Source organism: Saccostrea cucullata, unplaced genomic scaffold (assembly GCF_032062105.1).
Source record: "Saccostrea cucullata isolate Sc308-1 unplaced genomic scaffold, CSIRO_AGI_Scuc_v1 ctg136, whole genome shotgun sequence".
NCBI classification, from domain to species: Eukaryota; Metazoa; Mollusca; class Bivalvia; order Ostreida; family Ostreidae; genus Saccostrea; species Saccostrea cuccullata.
This window is the reverse complement of record NW_026930969.1, coordinates 48,331-60,467: the sequence shown is the minus strand read 5'-3', so window position 1 is coordinate 60,467 and position 12,137 is coordinate 48,331. Positions and strand designations below refer to the sequence as shown.

The 12,137-nt window shown below is 35.0% G+C and overlaps 2 protein-coding genes across 2 annotated transcripts; one reads left to right on the top strand and one right to left on the bottom strand.

The window, feature by feature from the left end:
* Positions 1–764: 764 nt before the first annotated feature.
* Positions 765–3,730, bottom strand: LOC134230758 (uncharacterized). The gene is made up of 8 exons (XM_062712596.1): positions 3,592–3,730; positions 3,392–3,438; positions 3,126–3,297; positions 2,932–3,029; positions 2,699–2,818; positions 2,213–2,378; positions 1,936–2,036; positions 765–1,129 (listed from the first exon to the last, which is right to left on the bottom strand). Exons 1-8 carry the CDS (start codon positions 3,624–3,626, stop codon positions 1,008–1,010), a joined length of 861 nt encoding a protein of 286 aa, XP_062568580.1. The 5' UTR covers positions 3,627–3,730; the 3' UTR covers positions 765–1,007.
* A 56-nt stretch (positions 3,731–3,786) lies between these two features.
* On the top strand, positions 3,787–11,701 carry LOC134230756 (MAM and LDL-receptor class A domain-containing protein 2-like). The gene is made up of 8 exons (XM_062712595.1): positions 3,787–3,991; positions 4,127–4,285; positions 8,987–9,151; positions 9,253–9,414; positions 9,667–9,807; positions 9,900–10,042; positions 10,178–10,268; positions 10,933–11,701. The coding sequence occupies exons 1-8, from the start codon at positions 3,928–3,930 to the stop codon at positions 11,679–11,681; spliced, it is 1,674 nt and encodes a 557-aa protein (XP_062568579.1). The 5' UTR covers positions 3,787–3,927; the 3' UTR covers positions 11,682–11,701.
* Positions 11,702–12,137: the final 436 nt, after the last annotated feature.

The following is a 12,137-nucleotide window of genomic DNA, read 5'->3' as shown; positions in this document are numbered from 1 at the left end:
AAGTCATCATGACCTACTTTTGGATTTATGGCTATTTTTCAAATACTCATTGGCTTGGAATCATCAAATGTTGTCGGTACATCCTGGGTCCTCAGAATATGTCAATAAAAAGGCACAGTGACCTAAGAGGCTTAAAATCATAAGATTTTGTCAGTTGATACAGCTCGGTTAACAAAAATGTTCGTCACCATGACCGACTTTTGGCATTTCATGGCTACATCTGAATAAATATTTGAGATGATAAGGGGCTTAGAAACATCACACTTTGTCAGTTGATGCATCTAGGGTTTTCAGAGAGTGTTAGCCAAACTGCAGGGCTTTCTGACTTACAGGTACTTTTTGGAATTTCAAGGCTTTATCTTAATACGTAGGATAGTAAATGACTGAACAAACAGAAGAGATACTGTAAGTCACGAAATTTTCGCGACACCTTTTTTTGCGAAATACTCCCAGTAGTCATTGACTCTTGATAAGAGAGACAAAATTTTCACGAATTGTGGTTCTTGCTCTGTATTATCCTAAGGAATACTATTAAATGCGAGAATTAAATTTTCGCGAGCACACTGTCTCGCGTAATTACGCGAAAATAAAGTTCTCGCGAATAAAAAGTGATTTACAGACTATACAATTTATCCCCGGTATAAATTGCTTTCTACACGCCTGCTAAAATATGTTTTGCGAGGATCACTTGAAGTATAGAAATATCTAGTGAAACTCCCTGGTTTCCCCGTAGTATTCTTAATGTATAGAAAATCATAAAAACATTTTGAACTGTGAGAAAGTCTTTATTCTAAAAATATATATTCCCGTTTCTTCCTCTACCTACAAAGTATACTTGTATTAGTAGCATTACAATATTAATTTAATATCCATTGTCCGACAATTTACCCTGAAATAAAAAGGACCATTTCTGCCTTCTTGAGTTCTTCGAGTTTCTATCATAAGATTTTTGTTGGCTAAAAAAACCCAGTTGTGTCAACGTTTTTGCTCTTGTCCTTCTGAACAATTTATGGATATAGGAATTGTGGTCGTGCAGGGCTCTCGATCAAGTTACAATCTTTGTACAGACGAAATCGTTGACCATGCGGAACCCTTTTAATCATGTCAAAAACTGAGTCATCCCTTCCAGCTAAAAAAGAAAAAGAAAAAAAAGAAAAATATTAAGCTTCATCTACGTTATACGATATGACACTGCCTACCCTAGAAATAATTCGTACTTCTAAAAATAACATATGTAAGATTGCCATCGATGTAGTGTAACTTTAGGCTTTACTAGACAATTGGCTTACTCCATTCAACCATACCGATAATATGAAAATGTACGTTCGCCTGCACAAGACCGTACACACTTTACAGGTGAACATTAAATTTTTTTTTCTACAATCAACCAAAGATAGATCAAGAACTTTTTATATTGATTCACTTTCGTTATTCCTCACGATAAGTTAAAATCTAGACTCATATAATAGACAACTGCTTCTCTTAATAAAAATGAACTCGGAAATTTTCTAATCCGGCGATGTCATCAGCAAAATTCCTTTGATAAAAACCACTCTGATTGTACACACAAGCAGTTTGAATTTGATATAATAAGGATTCTGGAGTTCCTGATTGACAACATTTATATACTCCCGGGTGTCCTCAGAGATCAAGCTTTCCAACAATTAAACTGTAGGATTTCCCGTGGGCACTAATTGCGCTCCTTTATTTGCGAACTGTTGTTATATTATTTTGAAAGAGAATTTATTCAAAAACTTCTACGAGGATTGTCCGGTAAAATCATGGAAAAGTTGTCTGGAGTAAAAAATAATCCCCTCGAGTAAGATTGACATGCAGTCCCGATTTATTTGAATGTAAATTATTTAAAATTTTCGATTTTGAATGAATACACTTATACGCATCAAATTAAAACTTGTTTTATTAAAAGGTACCTACAATTCGTTCTGGAAATTTTGAATCTGTAGTAAGGATCCCCGGACAGCGGAAGAATACGAAGACAGAGAACCCCGTCTATTCCTTTCTGTATATTAGTGGCCCTGGTGAGTCAAAGCGAGAAACTTAGATAGAGCATAGATTTTCTACTTTTTTTTTCTTTTGTAAAAAGAACCAGAATATTATTTTTACCTAATTTATTAATAATATATACATGTAGTGAAAAAATAAGCAGCGACAATATAAATTTTCAAGCAACATATAATGATGCAGTTCTAACCTTAAAATAAAGTTGTCTTTGTCTCTTGTGTCGCAGCTGAAGTGGAGTGTGGTTCTATTCATTGTGATGAAGTACATGTCGTATTTTGTAAATGATAGCCGCCATGCTCCCTGTATTGTCGTCTGCCACATGAGTCGGAGAGTTGGCGGGAACCGACACGTCTTTTCTGAGCATAGTATACTTAGTATTACGTTTATGAATACAGTAGATACTGGTGTTAAATTCATACATATAAAGCACAATAAAACTAGTGTCTTCGATAAATTGTGCATCTATGATTATATGCACAATGTATTTAGTTGACTAAAAGATACAGTTTTTATCCTTAGCTGCAGAACTATAGCTCTAAAAAAATATATGGACAGCACCGTCCATCCAATTTTTTCAGACCAGTGAACTACAGATCTGCAGCTATTTTATCTTGGGAATTGTGACAAAGTTACACATTTTAGATATATTGTGAAGACTGCAATAAGTGATGCGTACTTGCCCTATGTACATAGTACTGTATTTGTGACTGGACCCCATTGCACATACTGTTGATACTTGGAGTCACCATAGCTGGTACCGAAACAGGGGCCATCAAAGGGTGACCTGCGGCTTCCTCTACAACAAAGTGAGTGATAAAATCAAATTAGTGGAATATCATTAATTTTTATCAAAGGAATGGTTTCAAATAGCAGCTGGAAATATTTAGTGAAGAGGCAAGCAGATCTTACGTGACAGTCTCCATACACTAAAATCAGCTTTGGGTACATCAACCGAAACAAATCCTATACACAATATTCCCTGGGCGTTTTCTTCATTAACTCGAGTTCTGGAAAAGTGATATTTATGTATTTTGAAGGACAAATCAGTCACTTAAATTGACAAAACTAAATAAATGTTGTTTTTTTAAAAAGTCAAACGATACCTAAGCATGAAGGTTTGGCCTTTAGCCTCTAGACATTTATAGCGTATCGTCTTCTTTCCGGCTTGTTTGAAAACCAGACTTTTCTTCCGGACCCTCAACACAGAGCCAGGTTCATCCCGGAAGTACCACTTGTCCCGGATGTTTAAAGGAGTGCTGCAGTTTGACCTACAGTCTAAAACATATTAAACAGAATTAGTTCTACCAGTAATTTATACTGCTTATGGACATTGGAGAGCAATGTTTAATGAAGATCTTCATAAAGTCACCAGAGTTTTGGATTAATGTTGCAAAGCACAGCAAAAAGACCCAGACCCTACAAAAGAAGCAACAATCGTAGCATCAGTGTGTCTTCAAGTCCGCTATCAGAATATCATAAAATTGGTTTGGTCCAACCAAAAAATTTCAAAGCAACTTAAAGAATCAAGATATTAATTTATGTCATAAAGTCCTAATTTTAAGAGCAAACCATTGTTGAAGCGTCCATCCTTTAATATAGTTCATAATTCTCTAATCCACACTTCTTATAAATATAATGTTACACAATGTATATGTTAAACGGACATTCCAAGAGATGGAGTCATCATGGGAAACCGGAAGCTCAACTTAGTCCTGGGAACAGCATCATCGCTTTAGAAATCTTTCCGAGTGTTTTGTACTAATCCAGGCCACTTAGTTTGTTGAATTCCATTGTAACAGTTTATGTCCACGATTTATGTCGCCCGTCTATCTCCTAATCACCCCTAATTGGAGTTTAGCGCCTGACTGATCCAAATGTCATTTTAATACGTTTCAGAAACAAGAAATGTACATGCGATTTATTGTTACAATTATTATTTTTACAGGAATTAGTCCATTATTAGTGCTTGGTGAGTATAGAGACTTGTAAAATACAAACACTCTCCAAAACTTTATTTCGCTTTCATTTCTTTCTTTAATCGGTCCAATACATGGAACTGTTTAACCCAATTTGCATATAAATGTGTATGTAAATTTCTATCCAGGAGATTGTAATTTGATTGAAATTCCGAATGGAAGATCCAGTTTCCGAATGAAAGGGCGAGCAATATCGTTTACTTGTAATGATGGATTTGTTCTGTACGGGGAATCTTACGACACCTGTAGGAACGGTTTCTGGAGCAGACCCCCACCAAGGTGTGTGGGTAAGTGTACTATGACCTTGATGAAGTATAATATACTATGAAATATACTTTAGATACATTCAGAAACCATGTTAAGTTAGTTAAGGCTGGTTTCATACATAATTTTGAAATGTTTGAAAACTGACAGTAAAGTACAATGTATGAATTGTTTTTGGAAAAAAAAAAAACGCACAAGGAACATGACGGAAAGTAACCATATTACAAAATAACATTGATTCCTTTGAAAGAATTTTTAGACGGTTGTAAAAATATAGTGAAGTCATTTTTTAAAAAAACAAACACAACTTTCATCTTTTTCCCAAATTTTTGCTAAAATAAAGCACAGTGATCGAAAACCCTTGGCATGCGAAGATGGCCTTGGAGCTATTTGCAAAAATACTGATCCATCGAACTGCATTATACCCCTACTTAATTTTCACAGAGAATTGCCTCCAGGCGGTCAGTAATGATGACTTTTTTTATTGAAGGATGTTGTAAAATATAATTTGATTCCACTTCTAAACAAGCACAAAATTCAACAGCTTAACGGTCATTCTAATAAAGATATACGGTGTTAATAATTTAAAGTGGCTAATTGAAGTCATGGTTTATTAATGTTTTTAAATGCATATCACTAAATTTGAAGTTTAATGTTCAGAAAATGAAATAAACATTAATGTAAATGTTATTGTTTTGGATGACAAATCATTAGAATTAACATCGATACCACGAACAGGCCAAGGAGTCGTCATATAATTCAACTTCTTCAGATAAAAAGCATTTAATACATACACAGACAAGTCGGAGAACTGATGATCAGAAATTATCAATTTAAGAGTACATGCAGTACTTACATTATCGTCATCTTATGACGATAGTTTATACTAGTACTGCACTTGACTGCAACTTGATTACTTGGGGAGTATAACTTATCTAGTAACCGAAACAGATTTTTTCTGGTATTTTATTTTTTGTGTTAAATGTCTGCAACATTCGTTTTTTTTTTTCATAATTCGCATTGACACACCCTGTAAAAAAGGAAAATATCAGAATTTCTTCTTTAACTATATCAAAATAATACATGTGGTATCCTTTTTGGAAAACAAAAAAATCTGTGCTTTATAGAGTATAGTAAAGGTCAGTGTTGTTTGCGTCACTGCATGTTCTCTATACTAGTACTACAGCGGTAGTATTTGCTAAAAATACATTTATAACACCGAATCATAATTGGTACTGGATGACTCACCACGAAACCATTTTAAGTCATATTCTCATAACTATCTTCCCATGCAGTTTTTTGCCCTTTTAATCAAAGATTCGAAGGCATTTAGTCAATTTTTTGGTCTGTCCGTCTGCCTGTTGTATATGTTGTCTGCAAAACCATTAACCTTAACTTTGATTGGTTAGAGTTAGTGCTTTCATGTGAGATTGAACTATAACCAATAAACTGTTGGTGCTAAGGCTATCGTGTATTCATTATGACGAAACCTTTATTTGCTAAACCAATATTTTTATCACATGGTCTTGACCTTGGAGTTCATCTTTTGAAAACGATAAACTTGGCCATATCATATTTTTTGGAAGTCTGGAGCAAGAACTTTTTACATTTCACATTTTTATTCCTTGTGACAAATCTTTTATGGTTACTAAGGCATTTGACCTCTTGATCTTGTAGTTTTACTTGCACTTGAGGGACACATCTTGGCAATAAAATAGCAACAGGGCATCAGTTGTTCACAAAATTTTGTTAATGGAAATTGATAATATTTTTAGCAAACTTCAACATGTTCAAGGGGAAGTTATATATAAATATAAATATTTATATATTTTATAAAACTACGATTTTATTTTACTCGTATTTATATATTTATATATATATATATATATATATATATATATATATATATATATATATATATATATATATATATATATATTTATATATATAACAGATTACTAAAAATGTTAATCTTTTGTAAAATGCTGATATTTTCTCAAGCTTTGTACCATATGGTATAACGACAATGTTCCAAATTTATTTTATCTCTATCTTCTTTTCGAAGATCATTTTTAGCTCACCTGAGCCGAAGGCTCAAGTGAGCTTTTCTGATCACATTTTGTCCGTCATGACCGTCCCATCTGTAAACTTTTCACATATATAGAACAAATCTTTAAAAAGTTCTTCTCAAGAACCACTGGGCTCAATTTTAAAAACTTGGTACAAAGCATTCTTGGGTAAAGGGGAGTTAAAATATATAGTCTTTAAAAATCTTCTTCTCAAGGGCCACTGTCCCCTTACAAAGGGAAATAATCAAGATTAAATTCTTAAAAATAGGGTGTGGTCAAGTTCTAAATAAAATATATAGAACTTCTTCTTCAAGAACCACTGGGCCAGGAAAGCTGAAACTTATGTGGAAACATCCTTGGGTAGTGTAGATATTAAATTGTTAAAATCATGACCCCCGGGGGTAGGGCGGGGCCACAATAGAGAATCCAAGTTTTACATAGAAATATATAGAACAAATCTTTAAAAAACTTCTTCTCAAGAACCACTGGGCCAGGAAAGCTGAAACTTATGTGGAAGCATCCTTGGGTAGTGTAGATATATAATTGTTAAAATCATGACCCCTGGGGGTAGGGCGGGGCCACAATAGGGAATCCAAGTTTTACATAGAAATATATAGAACAAATCTTTAAAAAGTTCTTCTCAAGAACCACTGGTCCAGGAAAGCTCAAACTTATGTGGAAGCATCCTTGGGTAGTGTAAATATTAAATTGTTAAAATCATGACCCCCGGGGGTAGGGCGGGGCCACAATAGGGAATCCAAGTTCTAAATAGAAATATATAGAACAAATCTTTAAAAATCTTCTTCTCAAGAACCACTGGGCCAGGAAAGTTTTACATAGAATATATATTGTTGAAATCATGACCCCCCGGGGTAGGGCACAATCTTTAATAGAAATATATAGAACAAATCTTTAAAAATCTTCTTCTCAAGAACCACTGGGCCAGGAAAAACTTATGTGGAAGCATCCTTGGGTAGTGTAATATATAATTGTTAAAATCATGACCCCTAGGGCGGGGCCACAATGTGTTTTACATAGAAATATATAGCAAATCTTTAAAAAGTTCTTCTCAAGAACCACTGGGTTATGTGGAAGTAGTGTAAATATTAAATTCTTAAAATCATGACCCCTGGGGGTAGGGCGGGGCCACAATAGGGAATCCAAGTTCTAAATAGAAATATATAGAACAAATCTTTAAAAATCTTCTTCTCAAGAACTACTGGGCCAGGAAAGCTGAAACTTATGTGGAAGCATCCTTGGGTAGTGTAAATATTTAATTGTCAAAATCATGACCCCCGGGGATAGGGCGGGGCCACAATAGGGAATCCAAGTTCTAAATAGAAATATATAGAACAAATCTTTAAAAATCTTCTTCTCAAGAACCACTGGGCCAGGAAAGCTGAAACTTATGTGGAAGCATCCTTGGGTAGTGTAGATATATAATTGTTGAAATCATGACCCCCCGGGGTAGGGCGGGGCCACAATAGGGAATTCAATTTTTACATAGAAATATATAGAACAAATCTTTAAAAATCTTCTTCTCAAGAAACCACTGGGCCAGGGAAGTTGAAACTTATGTGGAAGCATCCTTGGGTAGTGTAGATATATGATTGTTAAAATCATGACCCCCGGGGGTAGGGCGGGGCCACAATAGGGAATTCAAGTTTTATATAGAAATATATAGACAAATCTTTAAAAATCTTCTTCTTAGAAACCACTGGGCCAGGGAAGTTGAAACTTATGTGGAAGCATCCTTGGGTAGTGTAAATATTAAATTGTCAAAATCATGACCCCCGGGGGTAGGGCGGGGCCACAATAGGGAATCCAAGTTTTAAATAGAAATATATAAACAAATCTTTAAAAATCTTCTTCTCAAGAACCACTAGGCCAGGAAAGCTGAAACTTATGTGGGTGCATCCTTGGGTAGTGTAGATATTATATTGTTAAAATCATGACCCCCGGGGGTAGGGCGGGGCCACAATAGGGAATCCAAATTTTACATAGAAATATATAGAACAAATCTTTAAAAATCTTCTTCTCAAGAACCACTGAGCCAGGAAAGCTGAAACTTATATGGAAGCATCCTTGGGTAGTGCAAATATTAAATTGTTAAAATCATGACCCCTGGGGGTAGGGCGGGCCACAATAGGGAATCCAAGTTTTACATAGAAATATATATAGAACAAATCTTTAAAAATCTTCTTCTCAAGAACCACTGGGCCAGGAAAGCTGAAACTTATATGGAAGCATCCTTTGGTAGTGTAGATATTAAATTGTTAAAATCATGACCCCTGGGGGTAGGGCGGGGCCACAAAAGGGAATTCCAAGTTTTACATAGAAAAATATAGAACAAATCTCTAAAAACCTTCTTCTCAAGAACCACTGGGCCAGGAAAGCTGAAACTTATGTGGAAGCATCCTTGGGTAGTGTAGATTCTAAAGTTTTAAAATAAAAAAGGGAAGGGGTTGTTGGACATGATAGGTATAGCAAGAGGGGGAATCTGGTAAAGATCTGCATCACCCAAGTTACTCAGGTGAGCGATGTGGCCCATGGGCCTCTTGTTTTAGTGAGCACGAGTCATTCTTCCAAATGTTTTTAAAGAAAAAAATCATCAACAGAAGCCATTTAATATTTTCGAAAAAAATATTTTCATAGCTCCTGGATGTCCATTGATACAGAATATAACAAATGGTGACGTCATCAGATCCCACACTGGGTCTGTGATTGAGGTCACGTGTCACAATGGGATGACCATACAAGGAGAGGCTCTTCTAACTTGTGATGGACGAAACTGGAGCTCATCCATTCCAAAATGTCTAGGTAAATATTTCTGGCAGTTTAGATGCCATGTAACGTAAATTCAAAGTAATACCATTTTCCATATCAGACCTATAATCAGGAAGCTCTTAAATTTCATGTAGAACCTTCTGAAGTTGATAGTTGTGACTTTGAATCTAGTCAATTTTGTGGGTGGAGTCAGGACCAAACGGATGATTTTGATTGGACACATCACAGCGGGCAGACATCAACAGGAAGAACCGGTCCAAACACTGATCACACCCTAGGACCCAATTATACGACTGGTATTTATCATCGCTGAAAAAATCTTTAAAAAATAAAAAATGCAAAAAATCCAAATGCAAATGGAGAATTTATTATGTCAACTTTAATAGATTTGGAAAAAGAAAAATAATTTAGAATTTTTCCTTTACTTGCTCATAAATGGAATGTTCATCAGTGAAATTCAATTGATACTTCCATTCAGTTTACTGTATCACTAATAGAAAAATAGATGTTCCCTAATTACATAATATTTTTATTCTTTCACTTCCTAGGTCATTATATTTATATGGAGGCTTCCACCCCTAGACATCCAGGTGACGTGGCCCGTTTATTATCTCCATGGTATCCCAGTGACCGTAGCAACCGATGCTTTAGATTTTGGTACCATATGAACGGTCCTAATCAACTAAATGGTAATTATATTAATTTGTAACAAGCAATATTATCTTATAAAAATGTTTTCACTTAACATTAAAGATTAAAATATTACCAAAATATATTTTAGCTGTGGGAACATTAAAGGTTTTGCTTCGGACTGGAAGCGGAAAAAAATTTAGCGAAAAGATTTTATTTACAATGTCCGGAAATCAAGGAGAGGACTGGAAATGTGGACATTTCAAAATTCCGATTTGTTCAGAAAGGTTTCAGGTACTTAAGACATTTAAATTCTTTTAACTAGTTTTTGTACACACAATGATATGTGGAAACATCATTGTATTTGTTAAATGAGTGCTGAAGAGGTTTTTCTAAATGAAATTAAAAGATGAATTCATATCTTGTTAGATTGTGTTGGAAGCAATACGACAGGACAGTTATGCCAGTGATATTGCAGTAGATGACTGGCTCATGCTTCCTTGCAAACCGCCGGATCTGTGTATGTATCACTAATCTGTTGCTACATTTTTATATAACTAATTTTTATATATCGTATTTCATACTGAAAGAAGATGGTACATAAAAACTAGTATTAAAAGCAATACATATATAGATCGCCGAAATCCGTAATAGAATTATCCTTCTTTGAACAGTATTCTGGAACAAGAAAAGTAATAGGTTTAATGACATAGAGAAGATAACAAGCAAAAATCGGTCTTAAATTTGTTTTAAACAGTGCAAATCTGTAAAAAAAAACAAACAACAAAAACAACACAAACGTGTGAATATGGCATTAAACATGAACTCCTGGACAACCAGAGGTGGGATCAGGTGCCTTGGAGGAGTGAGCATCCCCTGTTGGCTGATCAATGTAGTGAGTCTTGTGTATTGATCAAGTTGATAGAGTCATTCGTTGTCAATCTTATCATTGAATCAAAGGTCTAACTTAGTTTTGGTATGAAACATGTCCGTTGAATACGACTCATGGATAGCTTTTTTTTAAAAAAAGTTGTTGAAATTTGATTTCCTTGTATCATAAGTAAAAAAAATATGGCATATTTAAGACTGTATTTCTTTTCTTAAATTCCACCATGATCAATCAATTTTGTTATTTCTGATTTCTTTCCGTGGTTCAAAAATATTTTTTTGCATCGTTCTTTCAGCTCTTCCTGATCCAGCTGCACAGTCAGCAAGACAATCAACAATCAGTGAAGGAATATCATCGGTTTCATCACGTGATACCACAGAAGGCGTAGACATCTCAACAGGGATGTTTACAACGCCATCTACCGTCAAGAATACGACAGAAACGTTCACTAAAGATGACACACCCACTATTATGACTACTGCAGAAAACAGCGTTAATATCACGATTACTTATGATTCATCAACCACTTCAGAGCAATCTTACCACACAGAGTTATATAAAACTCCAGAAGACAATTATACATCGTCAACAAGTTTGAGCGCACTTAGTGATCATTCCAGTACAGAAATTCTCAGTAGGAAGTCATCATTTGCCAGCAGGAGCATCGCCACCACAGCACCGGAAGCCCCTTCGTCCAGTTCCACGAACAAGTTAACAAAACCCCCAGAAATATCACAGACAGACAGATACTCAAATTTTACAAATAACGAATCAAATACCAACACTTTCTCAAAGGAACCATCTTCTACAACTCGGAGATCATTGCTACATAATTCAACTCATAAAAATCACCATCTCATTGTGTTTACAGCCGAAGCCATTGTGAATATGTGTATAGGACTGGTTGTTCTTTGCCTGTTTACAGTGATACTTGTTATAATGGAGTGTATCTGCAGGAGGCAGCAAAAAATCTACAATGACAAATACCAAGAACTCAAGCTGTTTGTAGAAACACATTATAGAACTAAATATATTACAGTGTAAGTCTGCATTTATATATATAACGGGAGAGGAGAAAACGCAAAATTGAAAATTTGCTCTACCAACTGAGCTATCTATTGTTACCGCCACATCCCTCCCTCCTTAAAGGTCTTTGGCCCTCCAAAGACCCCAACCCAGGCTCATCCCTGGCAGGCCTTCCACCTGTCAATTCCAGGGCATGGCACGGCACCAAATATAACGGGAGAGGAGAAAATGCAGAGCACCTGATTAAGTTTTTTAATATTTGTTTTACATTAAAAAAATTTTTATTGTTAACCAAATGGAGAATAATATTTATATATATAAAACACCTATGATAATTTTTTTAAAATATTAGATATTTTTGATTTAAATTTAACAAAATAAAACAGTTTCATTATAAAACAATACTGTTCATTTATTTAGAGAAGCAAAATACACATGTAATTTGATTTGGAGCATACTTGTATCATTGCGAGT

Bases quoted from the DNA above. Each gene is read 5' to 3' on its own strand.
- LOC134230758 (XM_062712596.1), bottom strand. From the start codon at position 3,626: ATGAACTATATTAAAGGATGGACGCTTCAACAATG. The intron at 3,439-3,591 runs GTTTGCTCTTAA...CTTCTTTTGTAG, and splicing joins GGATGGACGCTTCAACAATG to GGTCTGGGTCTTTTTGCTGT. The intron at 3,030-3,125 runs GTATCGTTTGAC...TCACTTTTCCAG, and splicing joins GGCCAAACCTTCATGCTTAG to AACTCGAGTTAATGAAGAAA.
- LOC134230756 (XM_062712595.1), top strand. From the start codon at position 3,928: ATGTACATGCGATTTATTGTTACAATTATTATTTTTACAGGAATTAGT. The intron at 3,992-4,126 runs GTGAGTATAGAG...ATTTCTATCCAG, and splicing joins TAGTCCATTATTAGTGCTTG to GAGATTGTAATTTGATTGAA. The intron at 10,043-10,177 runs GTACTTAAGACA...ATATCTTGTTAG, and splicing joins TTTGTTCAGAAAGGTTTCAG to ATTGTGTTGGAAGCAATACG.